The 27,578-nt window shown below is 51.0% G+C and overlaps 1 protein-coding gene across 1 annotated transcript in view; it reads left to right on the top strand.

Moving 5' to 3' along the window:
* Positions 1-22,234, top strand: part of RNF169 (ring finger protein 169) — a 36,251-nt gene extending 14,017 nt beyond the window's left edge. Inside the window, exons 5-9 of the mRNA XM_065677169.1 lie at positions 6,525-6,601; positions 11,662-11,808; positions 12,666-12,778; positions 13,761-13,860; positions 15,933-22,234. Coding sequence (XP_065533241.1) covers positions 6,525-6,601; positions 11,662-11,808; positions 12,666-12,778; positions 13,761-13,860; positions 15,933-17,123 — 1,628 coding nt within the window. The 3' untranslated portion in view covers positions 17,124-22,234. The remainder of the gene's footprint in view (positions 1-6,524; positions 6,602-11,661; positions 11,809-12,665; positions 12,779-13,760; positions 13,861-15,932) is intronic.
* The last annotated feature ends 5,344 nt before the right edge of the window (positions 22,235-27,578 follow it).

Below are 27,578 nucleotides of genomic sequence, written 5' to 3'. Positions count from 1 at the left end.
GGTCTCTACAGCAGGTAAAACACCTTCAAACCCCCAAGAGATGAACTCACATTGTTACTTGTTTCTCCCCCATCCCCTAATTTCCCCATCAAAGAGATTGGATTGAATTTGAGTTGTTCTTACAGAGTTGGTGTTTGTGCTTTGCCTGTTACCATCTAGGTACTTGCTAACGGACTAACACTGGTTGTAGTACCCATGCACATATTGAAACTAAGCCTGCTGTTTCAAGAAGCTGCTTCCCTCTCATTCCTCTACTTCTCCATGACCTTAAGGAAAACTCCTTTGCTCCAGGAAGCTTCAAAGATGACCACGAACAGTTCACAACTTACCAAGGGGGAGTTTCACCAGCTTTCTGAAGCCACCTCTTCTGTGTCACCCTCTTGCACCCCCGACAGCATCCCCATCTTCCATGTTCCTTTATTCAAAGCCTCTTCCCAGGAGTTACTAGCCATGGGAGCACACATCTTGTGGATTTAGACCCAATATGGCTCAAACAACTCCCATCTTTGCTGCGATTGGTGCTCAGGCACCGGACAGAGGCATCAGCCAGTTCTTGGACACATTCCTGGAGAGGTCTTTCCATTTACAATCTATTGTATTCATGAACTTGGTACATTCCTGCTGGCTTTAACGGCCTTTTATCTATTTATACCTCTGTAGGACTCACAGATAAATCCTATCATAAAACCTGTTTAACGTATGTGCATCTTGTGAAACCCACAGGCCTGTGTTCACTGTTAGCTGTCCATAGAAACCAGGCAGGACAGATCAGTCCTATGGATTAGAAGCAGGATTCAAGAGGTTCTTCCAGAGTACCTTCCCTTTTCCGGTTTTGAGCCATCTTGATTTGCCTCTTGTTCTCAAAGAACCTGATCACAGGTAATTTTTGGTAAACACTGACACGTCCCTCTTGTGAACACTCAGGCTTTTGCTGTGCAATTGTTTCTCTGCCCCTTCCCATTAACTGGTGGATTTCTTTGTTCTCTGTCTTGCTTTTAATGCATCCACTTTCTGGTGGCTTTTTGTGCCTTTTATCAGCTCTCCAAGGCAAACTTTTGAAAATGAAGAGGTGGAGCAAGAGGTGCAGGGAAAGCGATGATTTCTGTGCCCAGCCTCAGTGCTGGGGAGCTGGGTTGCTCCATTTGGAACGTAAATCAAGCAAAATGAGATAATTCTCCCCCTCTGCTGCGCTCTGCGGAGACCCCCCCTGCAGTCCTGATCCAGCGCTGGGGCAGCAGCACAAGAGGGACGTGGAGCTGCTGGAGCGAGGCCGGAGGAGGCCATGGAGCTGCTGCGAGGGCTGGAGCAGCTCTGCTCTGGAGCCAGGCTGAGAGAGCTGGGCTGGGGCAGCCTGGACAAGAGAAGGCTCCTGAAGGGGAGACCTGAGAGCAGCTCCAGTGCCTAAAGGGGCTGCAGGGAACCTGGAGAGGGGCTTGGGACAAGGGCCTGTAGGGCCAGGCCAAGGGGAATGGCTTGAACCTGCCCGAGGGGAGACTGAGCTGAGCTCTTAGGCAGAAGCTCTTCCCTGTGAGGGTGCTGAGGCGCTGGCACAGGGTGCCCAGAGAAGCTGTGGCTGCCCCATCCCTGGCAGTGTTCAAGGCCAGGTTGGACACAGGGGCTTGGAGCAAGCTGCTCCAGTGGAAGGTGCCCCTGCGCATGGCACGGGGTTGGGAATGGAGCTTTAAGGTCCATTCCAACCCGACCTGTTCCATGATTCTGTGAAAATCTGTTGGGAAGACTTGTCTTGGGGAGATCATTGCAGTCATTGGTACTAGTCTATTTAGGGTGAAGCACGTGGGGGAGAAATGACAGCATGTTGATAGCTATCTACCACATTAACATTTTTTTAGTGTCATCTTCTGCTTCAGCTGGAACTCCAGGCTCAAAACTCGATTCAGTCTATTTTCGTCCCATTTGTCTCTGCATGAGAAGTGGTCTGGAGCCTGTTACATTATGGGAGCTGTTTTGGGATGAAAAACCAAAACTTTTTGGAGGGTTGCGTTTATGTTTTCAGTAGATCGGTCCTAGCTTGGCTTAGGTCTCATCTCCTGTTTGCTGCACCACAGATGCCCACAGCAGGGCAGGGGAAGGGTTCTGGCCTCACTGTGTGTTCTCCTACAGCTCAGAGTCTTCCTGCAGCTTCTACCTTATTGATTCTTCCACTTATGATTTATGGCTGAATTATGCTTGTTTCCAAACATGCCCCAGTGGGCCACTGCCACATGTTCGTGTAATCTAATGTTCTTTTGAAACAGCTAGAGAAACTTGTTGGAAGACTGTTTCCAAACCTCTCCATAGACAGAAAACTTCCGACTCCTTGTTTTGTGCTTTGAAAACCTCAAGATCTCATCTTCAAGCATAAACATCAACTGCTGGAATTTAAAAGGCAAAGGCAGTGAAGACCTCAAGGTTTTGATTATCCCTGTCTGGAATAAAGGGGACAAGGAAGCTGCAAAGTCTACTGTAAGATTCCATGGAGCTGGGGGTGATGAGGATTCACTGCTGCAGGTGGCAGAGCTTTGACTTGCCCCGTGGCATTGGTTTGGCAAAGCCCAGGAGCCTCTGAACAGCAGACAGGGAACCAAAGGGTTTCTGAATCGAGTTCAACTTAGTTATTCATCCCGTGTTGCTGAATTCACCAGATGGATGTTCCTGAAGCTTTTGCCAGTATAAAATCTGCTGGTCAGGAGTGAGGATTAATGGTGACAGTGTGTAATGTACACACAGTGTGTAAAACATTTCTGTGTAACGTTGAAAGGATGGAGTCATTTGGGGGGTTGAAGCTACGAGTTGAATGCCTCTTGTAAAGAGAACCAACGTTAAGTAATCAGAAACTCTTTTGTCTTCTCAAATAGTGCAGAAATCAGTTGTTTTTTCCAAGATTGAACACAATGGGATGAAACTCTTGCCTGCCAGCACAAAGGAGCTGGATGCTGGGTTTGATCCTGCTGCTGTGACTGTTTGCGTGTTATCACCATGCTCAGAAGGAGCATCTCAGTGCCAGGCTTCCCAACAGCCCTTCAAAGTCAGTGTCATTCAGAAACCATTCCTTTTGACCCCCTGATCACTCAAGAGGAAGAATAAGCTGGAGTTTTGGTCAAAATCAAGTAAAAGCTTTTTTGTTCCATCTTCTTACCCATTTTGTTCTTGTCCTCAGCTGTAGCACACATTGGAACAGATGAGCTGCCTTGTCCTGGACCTGACCATCCAGAATTAGAGCAGAGAGGAATGTGTGTGGTGCTCTGATCATCTTGCCTTCCTCCCCAGCTGCGTCCCAGTGTGAGGATCAGTCTGGTTCCATTTGTGGTCCTTCTGTGCTGATGGAAGCATCCTTGGCTGGGGGCAGGCACTGTGCAGCATTGCCCTACCCCAGAAACCATGATGGGGTGTTGTAAACATAGATCTACAGTTACAGAGTCACAGACTGGTTTGGATTGAAGGGCACTTAAGACTCCTCCAGCCCCAACCCCTGCCACAGGCAGGGACCCCTTCCACTGGAGCAGCTTGCTCCAAGCCCCTGTGTCCAACCTGGCCTTGAGCACTGCCAGGGATGGGGCAGCCACAGCTTCTCTGGGCACCCTGTGCCAGCGCCTCAGCACCCTCACAGGGAAGAGCTTCTGCCTAAGAGCTCATCTCAGTCTCCCCTCGGGCAGGTTCAAGCCATTCCCCTTGGCCTGGCCCTACAGGCCCTTGTCCCAAACCCCTCTCCAGCTTTCCTGCAGCCCCTTTAGGCACTGGAGCTGCTCTGAGGTCTCCCCTTCAGGAGCCTTCTCTTTTCCAGGCTGCCCCAGCCCAGCTCTCTCAGCCTGGCTCCGTGGCCTCCTCTGGCCTTGCTCCAGCAGCTCCATGTCCCTCTTATGCTGCTGCCCCAGAACTGGATCAGGACTGTAGTGGGGGGTCTCCCCAGAGCACAGCAGAGGGGCAGAATCCCCTCCCTGAGCTGCTGCTCACGCTCTGGGGTGCAGCCTAGGTCTCATTCTTGGACCATTCATTCAATGCAGCAGTTGACCCCTCTGTAAAATTAAGTTGGTGCATGATGATGCTGTAAGCACCACTGCCTGTGCCTGGTGTTGGACCACATTGGCTAAACCAGCACGGCTTCATGGTTCCATTATTTAACATCTCTTCTGACTTGCTGAACCTATGTAAGCAATGAAACCGTTGATGTGGCTTGTCTTTGCCACTGCATGTTTCCCTAGGGTTAGTCAAAAATGCTTTTATTACCCTGGAGGGAAGAAATACACCTTTTTAGGCATGGAGGTAAGGTCTGAGACAAGCCTTAAATGTTCAGAAGTAACTGAAGTTGGCTGCAGGCACGTTACTCATTGCTGCTGCCCTTGGGACTGCCTCCCTGGACATTTGGCTTGATAAAATCCACCAAGAACTGGGAACTGCTCAAGGACACAAGGAAAACACCCTATGAAGAAGCTGGTGGAAGGTTTCCAGCATGAGCAGTTGCAGAAGCAGGAGGGAGGAATGCAGCCTGGCCTCCCCAGCATCGCCACCGCTCGGGATTTGTATCGCACATGTGGGGATATTTGGGATGTTTTCCTTCAAAAACAAGCTTAGCTCATGCAGGCGTGTGAGGGAGAGGGAATGGCAGCTCATTAGAACAAAGCCTTATCATCTATATGGCTCATATTTGATTACAAGAGTGGGTTTTCCCCTTTTAAAGCAAGTATGAAAGAAATACGCTGTGATTTGTTCAGCTCTGGCCTCGGCAGCATTCTCTCTCCATAATTCCTTTAGCAGGAAGCTCCAGAGTTTGCATTCACACTGGTGAGGAGGGACTCAAGTTGGGGGGCTTTCTTCTAGGAACCTTAAACCCAAACCTGTGGGAAGCAGGAGGTGTAAGGAGGGTTTAGTCAGTCTTTAAAGGGGCATGTTTGGGCATGTTTAGGCACCAGGGCTGGGACTGTCCCAAGGAGGAGGCAGATCACAGAATCAGCTAGGTTGGAACAGACCAGAAATGTGGCCAGGAGCCAGAGGATGCCCGTGGGGCAGCCACCAGCCATTGGGTGTTTGAATTTACTTATCCCACCATCAACCTTTCATTCTGGACCAGCGTTATTGAGGAATAAACCACTTCCTAAATAAAACATGGGGCAGAGTTGCTGGTTTATATCCTGTAACATATAGAGCTGGGAAAAGGAAATGCCACTGGTGTTTTGTCTTTGCTTGCACTCAGTGTGTTGGGATAATGCACCCTGTCTGGAGTACCGATGTGGGCTGAGTCAGGATGGTTGTTCAGTGGTTGTCTGTAGAGCCAGGCTGAGAGAGCTGGGCTGCGGCAGCCTGGACAGGAGAAGGCTCCTGAAGGGGAGACCTGAGAGCAGCTCCAGTGCCTAAAGGGGCTGCAGGGAACCTGGAGAGGGGCTTGGGACAAGGGCCTGTAGGGCCAGGCCAAGGGGAATGGCTTGAACCTGCCTGAGGGGAGACTGAGATGAGCTCTTAGGCAGAAGCTCTTCCCTGTGAGGGTGCTGAGGCGCTGGCACAGGGTGCCCAGAGAAGCTGTGGCTGCCCCATCCCTGGCAGTGCTCAAGGCCAGGTTGGACACAGGGGCTTGGAGCAAGCTGCTCCAGTGGAAGGGGTCCCTGCCCGTGGCAGGGGTTGGAACTGGATGAGCTTTAAGGTCCCTTCCAACCCAAACCAGGCTGGGGTTCTGTGATTCTGTTTCAGTTGTTCCCTTTTCCCTCCAAGTTCCTCTGACTGCAGTGCAACTTGCCCAGACTTGTACCGCACAGCAGCTTTGAGGCTGACATAAAGAAGGGAGTCATTTGGGGAGTAACAGACTCCAGGGATGGAGGTTAAACTATAACTGTGCCAGGATGCTTTTGCTTTCTCAGTTCCCGAGGGGGAAGGGAGGAAGCGGGAGCAGGATGGGGAATTCCTGCCGGATGGAGCAGCCTATTGCCTTCATATCACTGCCCTCGGGAGCAAATGAAAGCAGAATAAAAGCTGTGCTTGCTCTGGGACAGAACCCAAATGGCTGTGAAGGTGGAGTGAAAACACTATGTCCCTGCCCATAGCAAGGGGTTGGAACTGGATGATCTGAAGGTCCTTTCCAAGCCAAACCATTCCATGATTCTATGATTATATAGAAATTAGAGTTAATTCAAATGAGGGAAGAACATGGGTGTGTTGTGCTGCTGCTGTCAGCCTGTGTTCCATGGGTGTCTGGCTGGAGGAGGTGCTTTAAGCCTGGTTTCATTTCTGGGCCTTGGATTCTCTGTGGCCTCTTAGGGCTGTTACTTAACCTCTGTTTTTACACCTTCCTAATACTCCCCTGGTTGCTTGTCAGAGCCTCTTGAGAATCCCAAAAGACAGTGCAAAATGGTGTTACTTTGCCATCCTCCTCCTGATGTTCCTATGTTAAACTGAGCTCTGATAGCATGGTCATAATAAAGAAATATAAGGGTATGTGGTTGTGCAGGCCATGGAGAGCTTATCCTTTGGGAATGATGGACACTCCGAGTCACTGTGCACTAAAACCTGATTCCTTTTTGTCTCCCTTTTTTTTCCAGACTTTGTATTCAGAGCACCCATTAAGTTAAGCAAACCAGGGGAACTCCGAGAAGAATATGAAAGCCAGCTAAGGAAGGTACAGTATGCTGTGTAATTGTGGGGTTTCATCCAGAATACCTTGGGATTTCCTGCAGGAATGGCATCCTACCTGCAAGGAAACTTGAAGGGCTTTTTATGGACTTAGAGGAATGCCAGAGAGCGACTCTTCGTTAAGGACTGCAGTGATAGCACAAAAGGGAATGGGTTCAAACTTAAACAGGGAAGATTTAGGCTGGATGTAAGGAAGAAGTTCTCCATTATGAGGATGGTGAAGTGCTGGCACAGGGTGCCCAGAGGAGCTGTGGCTGCCCCATCCCTGGCAGTGCTCAAGGCCAGGTTGGACACAGGGGCTTGGAGCAAGCTGCTCCAGTGGAAGGGGTCCCTGCCTGTGCTTGGGGTTGGGACTGGACGGCCTTAAGGTCCTTTCCAACACAAACTATTCTGTGATTCTATTCCTGCTCCGTACAAAGGTCATTTATTCCCTTTATGCTGTTCAGCCAGTTCAGGAACATACTGGCTGTTATCCAGGATGGAGAAGCCAGATTTGCTGTCTTAGGCTGCCTTCCAAACTATGGAAATATCCCTTCCGTGGTGGACCTCAAGAGACTCTTCGGTTGTACAGGGTTTATAGAGGATCTTATTTGTGGATGCAATTCCACAAAAGCTTTTGCAGCATGAGGCATCTCCTGCAGTAACCTCCTTCTCAGAAACTCTCTATTGTAAGCTAGAGCTTTCTGTCTGCAGGAAAAGAAATGGCATTTCAAGACAGAAAACTGGGAAAGGAAGAAAAGTTTTTCAGCTGTTTTGGAGTTAAAATGTGGGGAAATATTTTCTGTATTTAAAAAGGGATTTTTATTGTTCGCTTTAAAGCCTAAATCATTGAAACCATCTCCAGTAACTTGTCATTGATGGAAACTGGCTGCTTTTCACGTGAAAAACATCACTGTGAAAGCAATTTCTGCTGCAGCCCAGCAGATAACGCATTCCAGTGCAGCCTGCCTTGTGAGAGTCACCTATAACTCCCTCCAGCATTCCTGTTTCCAGTTGTAGCTCCTGCTTCTGTCACCCCTTCCTCTGCCAGGACCTTTGCAGTGTCCTGCCAAAGCAAGGTGGACTCTGCCCTGATGCTGATGTCTCTGTCAATAGATTTGATCACTGTGTCAGGTCCTTGATCTCTGTGAGGGTGTTGCTGTAGGATGGGTTCAGCCACCTGCTGAACATTGTACCTGATGGGGAAAAGGAGATTTTCATCATCAGAGGGTTTTCTTTGGCGTTTCACTTGAAGATCTCAAGCATAGAAAGGGCTGGGAAGCTGATACGGAGTTAGAAAATAGCCATGCCCACTGAGGAGGAAAATGATGCTTAGATGATATTTAATGTAAATGATGAGTCTAGGAAATGCAGATTTCAGAGAGGGATTCTTCATCAGGGACTGTATTGATAGGACAAGGGGTGATGGGTTCAGACTGACACAGGGGAAGTTCAGGCTGGAGATAAGGCAGAAGCTCTTCCCTGTGAGGGTGCTGAGGCGCTGGCACAGGGTGCCCAGAGAAGCTGTGGCTGCCCCATCCCTGGCAGTGCTCAAGGCCAGGTTGGACACAGGGGCTTGGAGCAAGCTGCTCCAGTGGAAGGGGTCCCTGCTGTGGCAGGGGTTGGAGCTAGAGGAGCTTTACTGGAGGAGCTTTAAGGTCCTTTCCCAAACCAGTCTGTGATATGTGGGAAGACAATTAAAAGATGTGGAAGATTCTTCACTCCTGCTTCTTGTGTGGAATCAGTGATGCTGATGGGCAGTGTCACTTCAGGGTATTGGGAGAACTTTGGCAGATTATGACCTTCCATTAACTGATCTTAAGCAATGCAAACTCCTCTGTGGGCCAGGTGACGTTCACTAGGTAGGCAGAACGTTCTGTGCATAAAGTCTGGTGACTTGTGGTGTCTTTAGCTGTGGTGAGTTGCTTTGTTGAGAAACAGTTGGTTTAGGCAGCAGTGTAAAGCTTAAGGGCATAGAAATCTTATTCATATAAAAATCAAGTTTATTAATAAACATCCATCACTGTATTTGATAGAATCAGATCACAGAATGGTTAAAGCTTAAAGTTTCTTGGTGTCTCTGAACTCCTGAATTAGGAAGGAGGAGATGAGAGCTTAGGTTTGGGAATCAAAGCTTGCCTGTAACCAGGCTTCCCTCTGTGTATCAAGGCAGGGGGTTTCATCTCAGCTTCCCTGCCAGTTCCACAGGGATAACCCACACTGGCTCTCCTCCTGAGGAGGGGAGAGGAGCATTCAAAGCTTTTACATCTCCCAGATGTGAGTTGCTTTCTAAAGCCTCACTCTTGACCTGCTTCCCAGCCTTTTGCAGCTCAAAACAAAGCAGTTCCCATAATGATGCACTGGAGACTTTCTTATTTGAAGTGGATCATCTCCTAGTGTAATATTCTCATCTGGCTTTCAGCATAACATGAAATGTTTGCTGTCTGTGCGGGACAGTGAGATTTTCTCTTCCCCTCTTCTATACATCCCACTTGGTGCCCTTGTATTTCGTATTTTCCCAAAGGAGGAGCTCATTCCTGTGTCCTAAAACCCCAAACTCGCCCTCTTAAACTGTCTTTCTACCACAGGCAGTCTGTTTATTGCCTGTTATCATACATAATCAGGAGGGAAACTCCTACCTGAGGCATGTGCTGACATGCAGCTGCCAGCAGCATGGGTAGACGGAGCAGGCTGAGGGAGTGAGGAAGCAAACCCGGGCAGTTCATGGAGCAGAGAGAAGATACCAGACGTGAGTTTGCCAAGCTTTTGGGAATTACTGTTAGGATCAAGAGGGATGTTCCCTGAAATGGGCTTTTCTTGGGCAATTCTCAAGGTGAAAAAGGATTCATTGCTTGTACAGCTTTTTTCCTGCAGCTCCAGTAGCCAGAAGGGATACAGACAGCTTAAAATGCATTTTCTAATCACTGTACTGCTGATAGCAGCTGAGAGTCTTGCATCCAGTATTCCAAAGATGCTCCTTGGATAGCTTCTCTCAGGGTAGATGTTTCCCAGGGGTTTGTTCCAGCTTCTAGTCCTCATGTCCCATTGTTTGTAAGTAAATTCTCTGGGAGATAATTTACATGGAGCTGCTTCAAATTACTTTGTTTTAAATAGTGCAGATTTTATCCTTACATTTTGCTTTAGTTTGGAACCTGAATTCTGCACCTAAATTCCTTTGTTGTATCCCGTTAAGTAGGATTAAGATCCTGGTGTTGCTTTGTTCACCTTTGGCGCGGCTTATGCTCGAACCTCGCATGAACTGGGCCATTGCCCCCAGTCCTTAAATATTCCTGTATGTTGTTACCTATGTTTGTGGCTTTAGATTTGGGATTTAAGTATTATTGTAGAAGATAGATAAAATGGAAAGATTTCCATATAGTTTTCTTCCAGGTGGGAAGTATGGAGGGGACCTAAGTGCTGGGAGGTATCTTTGTTGTGATAAATCTTGATGTGAACTTGCTTTTCAGCCTTAAAAAGGGCTCTTTGAAGAGCTTGGCTTTCAGATACTTAAAAAAGGCTCCTTAAGGTGCAGAAATACTGTTCATGAGACATATAGCAGAGTATTCATCATACCTGCATCATGTGGCTCTAATCCCTATTAGTCAGACACCAGGTTGTAGTTATTGCCCGAGCTTATTAATAGATCAGGAATTTAAAGACACATCGTAAACCAGCTGGAAAGGAGAAGTCAAACCAGTCTTTGGAAACATCTTCAAACACCCAGCATCAGCCAAAGAGGGGCTTTGTTCCTGCTTTCTGCCTTCTTGCACCTCTCTCTTCCTTGTCTCTAGTAGGATTTGGGGCCTTCTCAGTCTGAAGATGACAATGTGCTTTTCATGTGTGCATCATGGACTCTGTTTTCTTTGTCATCCTCATGCCCATGCTTCGGGGTTTTCCTCCTTCTTCATCGGGGAATTAAAATACTGATTATTTTTGGGAGAATGAGGATTTATGGGATCAGTGTGAATGCCTTGAGCTTTACTGGAGAGCCCCAGATCCTGCAGCACTGCTCTCCTGCGAGGCAAGAGGGAAATTGTGGCAGTGTGAAAAGGTAGGGAACATAACAGAGCATCTGAGGTGCCCACACTCAAATGTGAGGAAGAAAGAGAAGTATTTGATTTCCTTGTGCTTCCCCATCACTGTGATTCATCAGCGTGATGGAGATCAGTCAATCAGAGGTCAGGCTTGTCTCACACTTACACACCACATTGGGTGGAGGAAGGAGGAAGGACCTGGTGTAGATACACATCTGTTATAGACTATTCATGGGCTCTGTGAGTCTGAAGTTGAGGATGAGGTGAGAGGCAAGCTGGGTGAATGGCTGGGTAATGAGTGAAGAGGGAGCTGGGTGATGTTATCCAGGGATGATGGGCTGGTGTTGGCTGAGGGATGTACCACAGAGCCTGTTCATCAGGAAAAGGTGGTGGGAAGGAGGAGAAGGGGGTTCTTGCTGGTCTTAAATCCTGGCAAGTCCTGGCAACTGGAGAGTTTGTCCCTGCTCGTGGCAGGGGTTGGAACTGGATGAGCTTTAAGGCCCCTTCAGTCCAAACCAATCTGGGATTCTATGAATTGCTGTATCTATCCAAGTTTAATGTAGGTGATGCTGTCTCTATGTCTGCCAAATTGTATCTTGTGTTACAGGCCGTTTGAGGACTAAAATTGAAAGGTCACAACTTGCATGAAATTCCTGTTGTGCACAGGTTGTTTTCTGATTGTCTACGAGTAGATAAAAGCTTTTGTCTCCATTTCAGAAAATACCATGGCAGAGCAGTCTTGGTCAAACCCTCGACCTAACAGTGCCTTTGCTCTTTTGCAAAGAAGATAATATCCATGGTACTTGTGTAGAGTACATGAACATGAAGGTGTTGTAGAAAGAAACTCATCTTCACGTTGGGAGAACTCGCATTCTCATATTGTGAGAGAGGCATTGACTCTACTCTGGAGCAGAGAAATAAAGACACAAAACCGAATGATGTGTGACCAAGCTCTTGGAAGAGCACTTGTTGGCAAGCAGGTGTAAGACTACAAACCTTTGAAATTCTCCATCTCTTTTGTTGTTCTTTCCAGCTGAGAGAAGAAAAACTACAAGAGGAGAAAGCTTCTGAGGATCTGATCCACAAGTTCGTTCTGGACGATGGGGATGTAGGAAAAAGAAAAATGGAAGAGCAGCAGAAGAAAGAGGAATCTCTAGTCCTTAAAGTGAACCAGGAGTGTGTAAGTAAGCTTGGGCTTCTCTTTCTACCCACATTAGACCCTGGCTGGTAGGTGAAATGCTGCTAAGGCTTAGTCCTGGAACAAGAACTAGGGTTTTTTTAGGACGTGGAGTAACTGAGTTTCTCCTGTTCTGCCGCTTGAAACTGGGAGCTTTCCAGGACTGACACCTTTATAGCCCCTGAAGACTATGAGCTAATAGATTATAGACACGATAGTGAGAACTGTCTTAGGTTTCTTATGACTCTAGATGTTCTTCTAGAGCTTTATACCCCTTTTACCCACTGTACTTGTGACTGGAGGAGCAGGTCTTCCAAACACAGCAGAGAAACCTGGAGAGAACCACTCTACATTGTGTATCCTCAGTCTTCAGGCGTATACATATTGCCACAAACATTCCTTCATGACTCTCCTACGTGTAGGTGTACAATACTGTAGTCCAGCAGATGCTTCGTGCTGAGTTTTGCCTATTTCCCATTTCAGTTGCGAGACTCAGCAGGAAATGCTCTTAACACTTAAAGACTGATGGGCTGAGATGGGGTTACTGGATAACGTCCTGTAGTACCTTTGTTGAAGGATTATCTCACCGTTCCTTGATCAATAAATTAAGTTCCTTCAGTAAGAGCTGTACGTAGGTGCTATGTGCTTATTTTGCATTATTTATGCTCTTGGGGCCAACCTTTGAGCTGTTTATCTCCAGAGCAGCATGAGCACACGTACGTGCTGACACACTGCACTCAGTTTACCTCCTGTTGGTGTAATCAGGCTTTTGGAATCTTGGATATCTTTGCAAGAGCTTTATTTTCCAAGTGATTCTTTCTGTTGTATGTGTCAGTTAACTCTTCCTTGGTTGACTCCAGTTTCCTGAACGTCTCTCGGATTCAGAGAATGAAGAACCATTCCAGGGCAGGCAGACACATCGATCAGCTTTTGTTTCCAAGACCAGTGCCTACTCCTTTGCTTTCCTTTCAGGGTAAGAGGCTAAGACTTAATTCAAGTTGATTAATGGTGAATTACAGATGTTTTGTGACTGTTGTTCTAAAGATACCTGAGATGCTTTAATTAAAATGGGTATTCCAATCCAAAGTAAGTAATGCTGTCTCTGGAACTGTAGAACAGACTAATTGGTAGACTGTGGAGTGAGTCTGATTGCCTCCTACCTGCTATAAAATCCTGGGGGTTAAAGAAGTTCATGTTCATTCCATGGAGCAGAAAAATCATTGTAGGTTTAAATGACAGAAATCATGGGATGGTTTGGATAGGAAGGGACCTCAAATCTCCTCCAGCTCCAACCCCTGCTACGGGCAGGGACCCCTTCCACTGGAGCAGCTTGCTCCAAGCCCCTGTGTCCAACCTGGCCTTGAGCACTGCCAGGGATGGGGCAGCCACAGCTTCTCTGGGCACCCTGTGCCAGCGCCTCAGCACCCTCACAGGGAAGAGCTTCTGCCTAAGAGCTCAGCTCAGTCTCCCCTCTGGCATCATTAAATCACTAAAGTAAAAAATCTTTAGGTTTTAAACCATTACATTAAAAAATCATTAAAGTGCACAGTTCTTGTGATGAACTCTGGCTCCTTCTCCAGCACGGAGGTTAAAAGATAACAGCAGCCCCAAACCCCTTACCCGTGAAAGCTGCTGCATGGTGCAGTGGCAGCAGCTGAGTAACTCTCTGTTTCTGCATGAGAAGCACAAGGGTTTCCATAGCATCCTCATTAGCTCCGACCTCAATTAGCTACAAGTAGGTGGAGGTGTCAGCGTGTTTAGTGAGGAGCCCTTCAACACAGCCGAGGATTCTGAGGCTGATCCAAGATTCCTGCATCCCTTTTCCCTGAGGGTGTAGGAGGCACCTCTGGCTGCCAAGGCTGATGCCTCCCCCACAGGCAGCTGTGCCAGGGCTGTCGGGCTGGATCTTCCTCAGGTCATGAACGATCTCCTGTTTTTCCCCATCTGCTTTTTAGGAACCTCACCACCAAGGTGGAAAGGAGTCGGAGCTGCAACGACACCGTTCAGGAGAGATCAAAGAGCAGGCAGAGATCAGCCCCAGCCAACAAAACAAAGGTAGGGGCTGCGTCTGCAAGCAAAGGCTTTGTAAAGTGTCAGTGTTCTTATCTGAGGTTACACAGCACCAGGAAGCTGGAGATATGAAACACGGTGTTGGTGGTGCTGCCCGTGCTGTGGGGCCAATCACTTCCGTGCAGCTCCCAATAAAACCCTGCTAGGTTAGAAATCACTGAGCAGGAAAGTAGCTTATGGAGTTGTTTGTCAGCACTGGAGGATAACTGGAAGATGGAAGGGTCCTCAGGGTGCTTTTGTTTTGTTATTCAGTTTCTTTTCAAGGCTGAATCCTGGCTGATTAAAGAGAAATCTTTTAGAAGTTTAGGAGTAAAATCCCTTTTTCCTCCCCTTCCTCTCCTGTTCTTTCCAATGGTGTTTAAAGGTTTAAACTTCCAGTCCTCCATCCCTGGCGCTGTTCAAGGCCAGGTTGGACACAGGGGCTTGGAGCAAGCTGCTCTGGTGGAAGGGGTCCCTGCCCATGGCAGGGGGTTGGGACTGGATGAGCTTTAAGGTCCCTTCATCCCAAACCAGTCTGGGATTTTATGAAACAGAGCAAAACTCATTTCTTTTCTACCGTTAGAATACTTCCTTTTGTACTTCCACACTATGGGAAGAGCTGGCCTGGTCTTGTTTCCCCTTGCATCCAGCAGCCCAAATGGATTAACCCTATCTGTTACCCTGTGCAGAGTGAGAGATGCTTTGCAGTGCACACAGTGCTTCACAGTGAGCAGTGATCACAAAGCACCGCTGCAGATCTGAACTGGGGGGCGTTGAGGCTCTTCCAGCAGTAGTCACTGGGTGCCTTCCACTCCTTGGAGATGCCCTTTGCAACCACCTTTCCTTGTGCTATGCCTGGCAGCACCACTGACCCCTCTGCCTCGACAGGAGAAGTAAATCCTTGCGCTAATCTCTGTATCTGGAGCTGTTCTCTGCCTCCTTTCAGTGTGCCTCTGGCCTATGGGGTCCTGGTGGGAGCCAGCAGCAGCTTCAGTCATGAGAGCTGTGAGTTCTCAGCCTGGAACAGCTCCAGGGCTGCCTGCTAGGATGTGATAGACCCATGGAATCACAGACTGGGTTGGGTTGGAAGGGACCTTAAAGTTCATCCAGTCCCACTTGCCCTTGTTGAACCTCATTAGGCTTCTCTCCGCCCAGTTCTCCAGCATGCCAAGGTCCTGCTGAATGGCAGCACAGCTTCAAGTGTATCATAGAGTCAGAGAATCCCAGACTGGTTTGGGTTGAAGGGACCTTAAAGCTCATCCAGCTCCAACCCCTGCCACGGGCAGGGTCCCCTTCCACTGGAGCAGCTTGCTCCAAGCCCCTGTGTCCAACCTGGCCTTGAGCACTGCCAGGGATGGGGCAGCCACAGCTTCTCTGGGCACCCTGTGCCAGCCCCTCAGCACCCTCACAGGGAAGAGCTTCTGCATTATCTCCAACCTAAAGTTCCCCCTGTTTCAGTTTGAACCCATCACCCCTTGTCCTATCACTGCAGTCCCTGATAAAGAGTCCCTCTCCAGCATCGTTGTAGCCCCCTTCAGACTCTGGAAGCTGCTCTGAGGTCTCCACGCAGCTTCTCTTCTCCAGGCTGACCCAGCCCTGCTCTCTCAGCCTGGTTGCATACAGGAGCTGCTCCAGCCCCTGATCATCCTCGTGGCCTGCTCTGGACTTGCTCCAGCAGCTCCATGTCCTTCTGATGTTGGCGACTCCAGAACTGCACCCAGTGCTGCAAGTGGGGGCTCACAAGAGCAGAGTAAAGGGGCAGGATCCCCTCCCTGAGCTGCTGCTCACGCGCTGGGGGTGCAGCCCAGCATACGGGGGGCTTCTGGGCTCAAGTGCACCCTGAAGTCAGGTCATGGGGAGCTGCTTCTCACCCAACACCCGAAGTCCTTCTCCTCAGCCTCCACCCAGCCTATAGCTGTGCCTGGGATTGCCCCAGCCCAGAGGCAGGATCTTGCACTTGGCCTTGTTGAACTCCATGAGGTTGGCATTGGCCACCTCTCAGGTGTATCAGCCACTCCCCCTGTTGTCCATATTGTCCTCAATGACAAACATTTGAGCTGTGGTGCTTTGCTTTGCAGGTGCCACCGGTCACTAGCACGTCCACGCCGCTGGTTGGGGTTCTGTCATCCACCCAGAACAACCGCTGTCTCTCAGCCCCAGACCTGACAGCAGAGAAGCGCCTGGTTCTCAACCCCGTTTCATCCCTCTCAGCCCTGCACAAGCCAGAGAGATCCATCAGCCCTGAGAGCAACGACAGCATCTCAGAGGAACTCAACCACTTCAAGCCCATCGTCTGCTCTCCGTGTACTCCACCAAAGAGGCTTCCTGACGGCCGGGTCCTGAGCCCCCTCATCATCAAATCCACCCCGAGGAACCTGAACAGGAGCCTGCAGAAGCCAACGACCTACGAGGCCAGTCCAAGAATCCTGAAGAAGTGGGAGCAGATCTTTCAGGAGCGCCAGATCAAAAAGACTCTCTCCAAAGCGACCCTCACGTCCTTGGCTTCAGAGCATGGGGAAGATGCTGCAGCTCCTGACGTCACCAACTCCAGCAGTTGCAATAAGGAGCAGCCACACGCGCAGGATGATCACCTTCCACCCGACACCGCAGGAGACCCTCGCCCCGAGCTGGATTTCTTCCCTTCCATCAGCGAAACGAAGCTGGGAAGAGGGAATGAGAAGAGCAGAGATGCCCAGGCCTTACCCATGGATGACAGCGCTGCTGATCCAGACGTGAGATCCAACATCACCTCCCTCAACCCACGAGTGTCCGAGGTCCCTGACCTAAAGGTGAACACCTTCATGGACAAATCCTGTCTGAGTCTCGGCTCAAAAGTGCTGGGCAGGAGACTGCTGGGTGTCAGCGCATCGCTTCCCGACAGCACCGCGCTGAAACCACCGGGGAAAAAGCAGCTGAAATACCTGAACAACAGCGAATTGATCAACGTCCAGAACAGCACCTGCAGCTCGGTGGAGAACCTCATCGGGGAGCAGCCCCCGGCGCTGCGACGGGGCCGCAAGAGACGCTGCAAAACGAAGCACTTGGAGCACAATGGCTCCGTCAAGAGACTGCGGCACCCGGCGGGAGAGGTGGGGTTGGTGCCCGAGGTGCGGGACATGGAGCAGAAGCTCCAGCAAGAGGAGGAGGACAGGAGGTTGGCCCTGCACCTCCAGAGGCTTTTCGACAGCGAGAACAGGACAGTGGAGAGGCGGAAAGTCAGAGTGGAGCGGTATCTGCTGCGCTCCAAGAGCACGCTGGGTGCCAAGTAGCACTGGTGGACGCTGTTGCCTTGCTAGAGGACGATGAGGTTTATCAGATTATCCTATAGGAAACCTATTTTTGGTCATACTTCCACCCGCACAGTTGGTTTTCTCATTTTTGGTGGTGAGATGTTGTAGGTCCAGTTCAGACCGAAGCCAGAGTCCTTTCAGCTGAACAAAACCAAGAGGGATTGAGGGAAAAGTTCCTCAAGTTTTCCTGGTCCATTGGTCTGAAAGATGTGTGCATTGTCCCCGTGAATACACTGCAATGTATATGCCATGAGTACCTCTGCATGCAGGTGGTGACATTTGGGTTCCCCAGCTAGGAGGGTTGTGTGAGCAGCAAGGCATGAGGAGCTCATCCATTCCTTGTCTTGCTGCTTCAATAGGCCAAGGGAAATCAGAGCTCTACTCACAGAAAGTAGGGTTTTCCCATCCTAGAAGGTCTTCTCTGCCTGTTCTCTTCCTTGTGTTGTGGTAGTCAGACTGTTACTGATGTCAGTGTGTTTGAGTGACCCAGCTTAAGGACTGGTAGGAGGGAGGTTGATCTGTATTTCTTCTAGGAAGTACTAAACAGATCCACCAACCAGATCCACCTGTAGTACTTACAAGTGAATGTATCTCCCTGTGCACCAGCAGCACAGCTCACAGGTTACTTTCTTCAAGTAGAAAGTAGTGAGGAAAGACTTAAGGATTTTACTGGAAAACCTTAGAGGTTGCTGTGGCTGCCCCATCCCTGGCAGTGTTCAAGGCCAGGTTGGACACAGGGGGTTGGAACTGGGTGAGCTTTAAGGTCCCTTCAACCCAGCCCAGTCTGGGATTCTATGAACGTGCACATTCGTGTTAGTGACCCAGCAGAGAGCTCAGGTAGAGCAGTTGGGACCATGCTGTGGGCACTGGGACCCAGGGAGCAAATGCAGCTTTTCTCCCATCCCTGCCTCTTCCAAGGCAAGAAGATTTTCCTGTTCTTCCCACTCAAATTGATACCTAGGAAGGGAAGCGCTGGCTGGGTGATTCCAGGAAGGATTCCTCCCTGTTGACACATACCTTGCTCAGTTCAGAGATCCCTCAGCACACCTCAGACCTGTCCTTACACGTCCAAAAGCAGCCCCAAGGAGGCATCGTGAGGTCTGTGATGCATCGCCCTCCTCTTCCAACACCGGATGAACTGGGATGGGAGAGCCGGGAAGGGAGCCCAGCCCTCCCAGCCCACAGGCACATGGATGTGGGTGCTCAGGGTGATGGGAGCCTGCCCTGCCCCTGCTCCCAGCTACGTGTCTTCAGGTTCAAACCACTAAGAGGGCTCAGGTGAGCAATGCACTAAAGATTTCCACTTCAAGGCATGAAGCTGGGCAGCCTGGACTGGAGGTAGCTCAGAGCTTGGAATTGATGGAGCATATGGTGGCCCATCCTTGGGTTCTTCATATTTCCATCACTCTTCCCCATCATCCATTATGATTCCATTGATTATTTTGGAATCAATGGAAATGACTTGATAATTAGACTCAACAACCATCAGCACAACTCAGTACTTGCAGAGTATTCACTGGGGACCTTTGGTGCCCACAGGGACCTTGTCCAGGGCAGAGGTTGCAGTGTTCACCATCTTGCTGACCCATGGGCTGGATGACAAGGGGTGTTCTGGGGATGGAGCTGAAGCACAGTGCTGGGGAAAACTCACCATGATCCCATGGTGTTAAGGGAGGAGAGCCAAGTGTGTTCCAGCAGATGGATCTGATCCAAGAGAACGGTCGTTGCCCAGTTCCCTTTAGCTAAAAATAATGGTTTAATATCTCCTTCCACCTTAAATGGTTAAAGAGAGCAAACAGGAACTGGTTGGCACTGGGACAGGATGCTCAAGGAAGTGAATGTCCCATCCCTTGCAGTGTTCAAGGCCAGGTTGGACACAGGGGCTTGGAGCAAGCTGCTCCAGTGGAAGGGGTCCCTGCCCGTGGCAGGGGTTGGAGCTGGAGGAGCTTTAAGGTCCTTTCCATCCCAACCCATTCCATGATTTTCTCTCCTGTGAGGACCCTGGCTCCTTTTTCCCTCCCAAAATTGAACTGGATTCCTTTTTTTATTTTAAAAAAAGAAATCTTATATTTTAATGGATAAAATTTATATATTTTAAATACTATATTTCAACAGATTGACACTTTGGTTTTGAGAAATCTTATAGCAATGATTCCGTAATATATATCTCTCTCTATATCTATCTCTGTATCTCCTTAACACACCAACTACTGGATGGTTTAAGTCACACCTAGGGCTTGCTAGGCCTGGCTTGGCTATGCCTGACCTGCTGCAGCTCATGGGTGATGGCTTTCCATGCCCTCTAACACACCACAGCCTCCATAGGTGCTGGTTGAAGCAGGCACTTTTGACCCAAACCGAATCCTGCTCCTGTATCCAGCTGTGAATTGGAAGGAATTTAAGTGATTGGAGCCTTGGACCTGATCTAAAAGAGCAGCACAGAGAGAAGAGGATGGAAAACACTGGCACAGGATGCCCAGGGAAGCTGGGGCTGCCCCATCCCTCATTCAAGGCCAGTGGATGTGGTTCTGGACAATCTGCTCTAGTTGAAGATGTCCCTGCTCATTGCAGGGGTTGGAACTGGATGAGCTTTGAAGGTCCCTTCCAACCCAAACCGTTCCGTGATTCTCAATAGCATTGGCCTGGATCTGCCCTTCACAGTGAAATAAGCCCAGAGGGAACCCCACGGATGTTCCTCAGGATTCATGCTGATTTTTCCTAACATTTTGAGCTAAACTTCCCAAGCGCATGTTGAGTTGTAATTACTTTTACAGGTCCTTTCCCCGTGGTTTAATCCCTTGAGCCCAAATAGACTTCCCTAAACAGCTTCCTCTGGTCTCGCAGTGATTGAGGGATTCATCCAGGCTTGAGCTGCTCTGAGCAAGCCCACACCACAAAACCCAGCTTTTCACGATGGAATGTGTCCTTTCTTGCCTCTCTTCACATGGATTTCACAGTGCAATTGTCTTAAATCCCTTCTTCAGATGACATCAGTGTTATGGGGGTTTGTGTCTTCATTCCCTCTATCTAAATCCAAGCTGGTGGAAGCACGGGAGGTGATGCCTGAGCTCGGAACCAAGAAAAGCATCATGGAACCCCTCGTGCCTCTGGTTTAACCTCACCTTCACTGGGCTCCAAAGCAAGACAGTGCTCCTTGGCTCCCCAGGCATCAAACGTTGCATCCACGTTGAAGACCTTTGGATGTGGCATCCCGATCCCATCATGGAAGCTTTCAGGAAAGCATCAGAGCAGGAGCCACCTTTTCTCATGAGGTTTTTAGCCTGATGAAGCTGCTGGCTGCGTTTCTACGTCCATTTTTCCATCTGGTTGCTGAAGGAGCGGGGAGAACATGGGATGTTCCCATCTGGATTACCTAAACCCTCTCCCCTTCTTCTGAGCTGTATCAGGAGCGTGACTGCCCTTGGCTGAAATCCACCCAAGGCAGTGTTGGGATCACGACCTGAGGTGGTTTGAAGTTAGGATGAATGTGTTACCAATCTAACATTCTGTTTAAGCTTGCACAAAACCAAGTTAATTGTATGTCATTCCACTTGAAAGAGCAGGAATTCCTTCTTCTATCCTGTAAAGGTCAGGTATGACACTGCCTTTGCCACAGGTGATGCCAGCTGAGGAGGAAAACACCTCTTCCTGAATGGTGGATGCAGCATAAGAGCTGCAAAGGTCCCGAGATGAAACCACATGTGTTCGAGGCCAGGTTGGACACAGGGGCTTGGAGCAAGCTGCTCCAGTGGAAGGGGTCCCTGCCCGTGGCAGGGGTTGGGGCTGGAGGAGCTTTAAGGTCCATTCCAACCCAAACCATTCCATGATGCTATGGAAGTCATTTCTAACCCTTCTCCTTTCTGCAGCCGCCTTCTCTCCGGGATGAGGGCAGTGGGACAGGGGGGAGCATCCTCCCGGAATGTGAAGCTGTCTTCTCCTGAGGGAAATAAGAAGCAGGTCAAGAGCTTGCCCTGCTGGGGTTGGTTTGGTGACAGAAGGACCGGATCTGCCAAAGATGCCACCAGCTCTGGAAGGTTTCTTCTGGAGCTCTTTGCCTGGGAAAAGCCGTAGGGAAAGGTCCATGTTTGGAGTCAGTGAGGTGAGAGAAATGAAGGAAAAGTGCCAAAAAAAGGGGGGATTGTACCAGCTGATTGTATCGTGGTGTTCTCTGGTGTCAGTATTTACTCAGATGCTGTTGTACGTGCAGTAGTCACGATGTGGAGCTTGACCAAGCGCTTCTTTCTGTGTTCTCAATGAAAGCAAAGGGTTGAAGCCTTAAAGACTATCACTGATTTAAACCCAAGCCTTTAGCAGTGCTCTACCTGGACCCTCCGACAGCCCCCCTGCTGTCTCCCAGGATCCAGGGAAAGGTTGACGAGGAGCTTGTCCTGGAAGTGTTGCATGAAAACCTGGTCCCCCTCAACCCATTGAAGGAGCGAAGGTGACAACCAACCACCGTTGGATGCGTGGTCCTGTGTGGCACCACCATGGAGCCCTGTGGGATGTCCCCATGGCTGGAACTGGGACCTGCCACCGGTGTGGAGCTGGGATGCTCCCAGTGTGCCGCATCCAACACAAACCTTCCTTGTGTCTAAACCCCCCCCTCCCCAAAGCATCAGCTCCGGAATTAGCTCTTCACTATGCAACAGGAAAGCCTTCAGCTGGTGATGGGGGGGTGTTTGCTTGGTATTTCCTGTAAAACTGCTCAAATCTGGATGTTTCTATTCCTTTTCCCCCCCCAGCGCTGCTTTCAATCGTCATGCTTTCGTGTCCTCCTCAGCACCGGGGCGGGCCAAGCCTTGGAGTGCTCATTTTGGCTTTCAGCTTCATGGGAATGTTTTCCAGAGGGAAGTTCCTGAGGGATTCTTGACTTGCATGTGTTAAATGTGGGGGGGGACAGTGACACGCGGGCGTCCGTCACGGCGTGGCTTCTGTCGTCGTCTGCCACGGAGTAAATCCTGCTCGCTTGTCACAAACCAGAACCGTGCCAACCGCGTGCAGCTACCGGGTGCATCTTCACAGCAGCGAGGACTTTGAACTGCAGGACAAAGGCCGAGGTTAAAACAGAATAAACCCAGGTTCTGACAGTGCCTCTGACCTGTTCCTCGTCGCGTTGCTGCTCTTGGGAGCAAGCAGGACCGGGGTGCCTGTCCCCGATGGGCGATGCTTGCCTCTGGCTGGATGAGGTTGTCAAGGAAGGAACAAGAAGGTGAAAGGGGAGTAGAATGATGTGGGTTTCATGTAGGTGAGCGGGCAGTGAGCATCCTTCATGGCTTGTCCCAGCCCCTCTGGTGCTGCTGGTTTAGGGGTCTGACACTGGGGGATGGATGTGGGGCTCAAGAAGGGGTTTGTGCCCAGCTCAGCTCCCTGGTGTGCTGTTGGGCACGTGCCCGCAGTGGGATTGGGGCTCCGTGCTCTCAGGTGCCACCAGCAGCCCTGCTGGGGCTGCCCCAGTGCAGAATGGGGTTTCCCCATAGGACAGATGGGTGCTGGGACAGTGGAAAAGAGGTGGGGAGAACCAGGGAGCTCCTATTAGCTCCATTCGTGGCAGCGGTGGGGCTCTTGGCCCACAGGTCCTTATAGAGCGCGTTAACCAGCACAGGCAGAGCCCCAGCAGGAGCTGTGCTCCTCCTGGAGCATCCCTGCTGGCCAGAACCCCATGGAATGCCCCGAGGGAGCTGTGGTTTTCCCTGAGGGATGGCCGAGGCCACACCTGGTTTCCCCGCGCAGCCCTGCGCAGATGCGGTTTCCAGGCGCTGTGTTAGCCCTGTTGGGGCCGAATCCATGCTTCCAAGGTGGAAGTCGCTGCCTGAACACCTGGGGTGCATCTTGGCACCGCGTTGGGTTTTCCAGCCTCAGGAGGGGAAAACTGGCTCCAGATACGATAGAAAAGAGCGGATTCATCCCAGAGGCCCGGGGTGCGGGAGGCTTTATTCAAGCCCTGCCTGCAGTGGCTCTGCCGAGCTCCGGGCACCCTCCAGCTGTGTGGGGCTGCTTGGGTGCAGCCTCTAAGGGAAGGGCTTTTGCCATGGGCGCCTCATCCGCTGGCTTGGCCAGCTCCCGGCCGAGCAGAGCCATCCCAAACACCTCCTGGAATTGCTCCATCAGGCTCCGAGCCTCCCGCTATTCCCTGCGCTTGGATTTCCTCCCCTGCAAAACGGTGGCTGGAAAAGGCCGGGGCTGTGAGCAGGGCGATGGGACAGCCCCTCGGCTGCAGGATCGCATCCGCCCAGCTCCCTGGCATCCCCAAGCAGGGGGAAGGTCACCCCGGCAGGGATACGAAGGTGGCCGCTGGGATCCTGGCCCTGGAAAGCGCAGGAGCCCCCGGAGCAAAGGCGCTGGAGGTCCTGAGCAAGCCGGATGCTGAGCTCAAGCCTGGGCAGTGCCCTGGGTTCTTGCCTCTTTCCTCCTCTCTTCCCCAGTAGGTGCGGGGCAAAGGGACAGCCCCAGGGAGCAGGCAGGCCCTGCTGGCAGCAGCAGTGCAGGATTGCACCACCGCAGGGAGGATGGGGATAGGACGTGGCCGGTGCTTGGGGATCCCAGTCCTGCCTGGAGAAGAGAAGCTGCGTGGGGACCTCATAGCAGCCTTCCAGTACCTGAAGGGGGCCTATAGGGATGCTGGGGAGGGACTCTTCGTCAGGGACTGTAGTGACAGGACAAGGGGTGATGGGTTCAAACTGAAACAGGGGAAGTTTAGGTTGGATCTAAGGAGGAAATTCTTTCCTGTGAGGGTGCTGAGGCACTGGAATGGGTTGCCCAGAGAGGCTGTGAGTGCTCCATCCCTGGCAGTGTTCAAGGCCAGGTTGGATGAAGCCTTGTGTGGGATGGTTTAGTGTGAGGTGTCCCTGCCCATGGCAGGGGGTTGGAACTGGGTGATCTTGAGGTCCTTTCCAACCCAAACCATTCTGTGATTCTATGATCTCGGGGGCAAACCCCACTTTAGCCCCAAGGCTGCTCTCCCGCCAGCTGGGTTTGGGATGGGGTTAATCCGGATCCAAGGGACCCCGGCAATGTCTGTGTTGCATTTACCCCCTGTTAAGCAGGAGCTGGAGCACTGGGGTCCGTACTTGCGGTGGGCTGAGAGGCTGCTACAACGGGGGAGCCTCCATTCCCATCCCAGCCACCCTCGGGGGGCTCAAGGACACCGCTGTGGTCCCGTCCTTCTCCTGCCTCTGTGGTGCCTCCGACGGGAGATCCTGGCAAGGCAGGAGCGTACCCAAGGGGAGCTCGGCGAAGCTCTGCGTGTTTCTCATGGCCAGCAGGATTCCTTCCAGGACCTCGGCTTTCGCGTTCCGGGCGGGAGGGCCGGGCATCCTCACGTGCTGCCGGGAAGACCAGGAGGCTGCAGCATCTCCCCTCCGCCTCCTTCTCCTGCGCCATCTCCAAACCAGCGCGGACCCACGCTGCGGCACAGGGCGGGGGACAGGGTCTCTGGGGGGCTCTTTTGGACCAGGGCGGTGTGGGTCAGACACCGACTTCAGCTTATTGAGGAGCACGGGATCAGCTTCCCACAGTGGATGCAGGGGCTGTAATTCCACTGCCCCCCACCCCACAGGCCCATCTTGGGGGGCTGTTTCCTCCACATCCCTTGGGACAGGGCTGGCTTCCCACACATGAGGGTGAAAGAACAGTGGGGAACACTGGGGAGTGGGGCCAAGCTCGTGCTCAGGCTCTCGGCATCCGTCCACACACGTGGGTTGATCCAGATCCAGGCAGAACCGGCTTCCCTTTGGAGCTCCAGCTCTTTACCTTCTTGCGGGGCACGCAGGGCTTCTGCACGCAGCCCGGCCGTGCTTTGGCATCCCGGTAACCGGGGGGGGTGGTTCAGGACCTGGTGCAGAGCCTGCGCCTTCCTCCGGGTCCCTGTGAACCGGAGGGAAAACGGGACAAGAGAAGGCTCTGCTGCTTCTGCCCTTGGAGCGAGGCCAGAGGAGGGCACGGAGCTGCTGCGAGGGCTGGAGCAGCTCTGCTCTGGAGCCAGGCTGAGAGAGCTGGGCTGGGGCAGCCTGGACAAGAGAAGGATCCTGAAGGGGAGACCTGAGAGCAGCTCCAGTGCCTAAAGGGGCTGCAGGAAAGCTGGAGAGGGGCTTGGGACAAGGGCCTGTAGGGCCAGGCCAAGGGGAATGGCTTGAACCTGCCCGAGGGGAGCCTGAGCTGAGCTCTTAGGCAGAAGCTCTTCCCTGTGAGGGTGCTGAGGCGCTGGCACAGGGTGCCCAGAGAAGCTGTGGCTGCCCCATCCCTGGCAGTGCTCGAGGCCAGGTTGGACACAGGGGCTTGGAGCAAGCTGCTCCAGTGGAAGGGGTCCCTGCCCGGGGCAGGGGTTGGGGCTGGAGGAGCTTTAAGCTTCTTTTAGCCCAAACCAGACTGTGGCTCCATGATTTGCTCCCACCCCAAATGAATTATTGCTTGAAGCCACTGATGCCACATTTAGCTTCTATGTTTTACCAGTTATAAACATTTCTTTTTTTCTTCTTCATATTAACTGAGCCCACGACACTGCCTTTGGATTCACCTCCCAGCTCTACCATTAACCTTCTGAGCCTGTGGGACAAGTCGTTTCATTATATTAAATGGAAGTTTTCCTTGTAAATAGCTTTGTTTTCTAAAGGACACCCCAGTGGCACAGTTATCGTTACAATAAAGGGAATTAGCAGAAGGATTTCAGCTCAGTAACTGGAAGGAAGCAATTCTGTGAAGAAGCATGCATCTTAGAATCATAGAATCACAGAATGGTTTGGGTTGGAAAGGACCTCAAGATCATCCAGTTCCAACCCCCCTGCCATGGGCAGGGACACCTCACACTAAACCATCCCACACAAGGCTTCATCCAACCTGGCCTTGAACACTGCCAGGGATGGAGCATTCACAGCCTACCTGGGCAACCCATTCCAGTGCATCAGCACCTTTAAACCTCTTTGTGAAGCTCTAGACCTTTCCTCAGACAATCCAAAGGAGCGTGACCAGCAGGGCGAAGGAGGTGATCCTGCCCCTCTGCTCTGCTCTGGTGAGACCTCACCTGGAGCATTGTGTGCAGTTCTGGGGTCCTCAACATAAAAAGGACATGGAACTGCTGGAACAAGTGCAGAGGAGGCCACGAGGATGAGCAGGGGCTGGAGCAGCTCCTGTATGGAGCCAGGCTGAGAACATTGGGGCTGTTGAGCCTGGAGCAGAGAAGCTGCGTGGAGACCTCAGAGCAGCTTCCAGTGTCTGAAGGGGGCCTATAGGGATGCTGGGGAGGGACTCTTCATCAGGGACTGCAGTGATAGGACAAGGGGTGATGGGTTCAGACTGAAACCGGGGAAGTTCAGGTTGGAGATAAGGCAGAAGCTCTTCCCTGTGAGGGTGCTGAGGCACTGGATTGGGTTGCCCAGGGAAGCTGTGAGTGCTCCATCCCTGGCAGTGTTCAAGACCAGGTTGGACAGAGCCTTGGGTGCCATGGTTTAGTGAGAGCTGTCCCTGCCCATGGCAGTGGGGTTGGAACTGGATGATCTTGAGGTCCTTTCCAACCCAAACTATTCTATGAGTCTATGACAAGTATAAGCTTCCTCAGGTTGAACAGCAGCATCTGCTTTCTCGTAGTGCTTTCCTTACCAAGTGTCAGCAGGTTCTCAGAAGCATTTATGAAAGTAACACAATCAAATTTCTCAAAATCGTCTTCTTTAGCCTGAAAAATACAGAGGGAAATAGTCATTCCACTCCAGCCCCACGCTCATCTATACCAATTGGAGGTCTCCTTCTCTCAGAGGGACGAAATCCCATCATTTCCCACCATTTGGTCTTCATTTGGTTTTGTGACGATGGAAATATCTGGTTAATGCACAGCTGCCTCAGTGACTGACATCCGGAAGACCTGGACCACCTGAACCCCGAAGCAAAGCCCCTTCTGTGTCCTCACTGCCAACATCTCACACCTATAGGTGACCCAGTAGAAGTAACCTATGGTTTAGCACATCTGACCTTCACAGCATCAGGAGGGAACCCTATAAAGACACTAAAACCCCAGCAGCAAGTTAGTCATGAACTCAGTCAATTCTCAAGCTGAGCTCCTACCATAGTTGAGATAAACTCCCAAGAACAGCATGCTCAGAGGGGATTTAAGTGGGGAAGGGTCTGCAAGCAGTCGAGACCAAGTTAATTTGGTTATGAAGACACAACCCAGACGTTTGTGGGATGAATCCTCCAACCCTCCAAATCTGCCTGCTTCCAACACGTGTCTTCTCTGATGTCTGGACACTAATGTGGTAGTTTTCAGCTCTTAAGGTAGTTCTCTAACACTTCCTGAGTCTCCAATACTCACTGAGACCAGATTTTGGCTGCTTATGTTCACAGAGCACAGGTCAGAGGGGTTCTTCAGACGGCGGTGCTTCATCTGCGGACACAACCCCACAAAGGGTTAGTCCTACAGCAAGTCCTCTCTGGCATGTCCTGGGACCT

This window comes from Lathamus discolor, chromosome 4 (assembly GCF_037157495.1).
Source record: "Lathamus discolor isolate bLatDis1 chromosome 4, bLatDis1.hap1, whole genome shotgun sequence".
NCBI classification, from domain to species: Eukaryota; Metazoa; Chordata; class Aves; order Psittaciformes; family Psittacidae; genus Lathamus; species Lathamus discolor.
The sequence above is the reverse complement of the archived record's forward strand: the minus strand, read 5'-3'. Positions and strand labels throughout refer to the sequence as shown.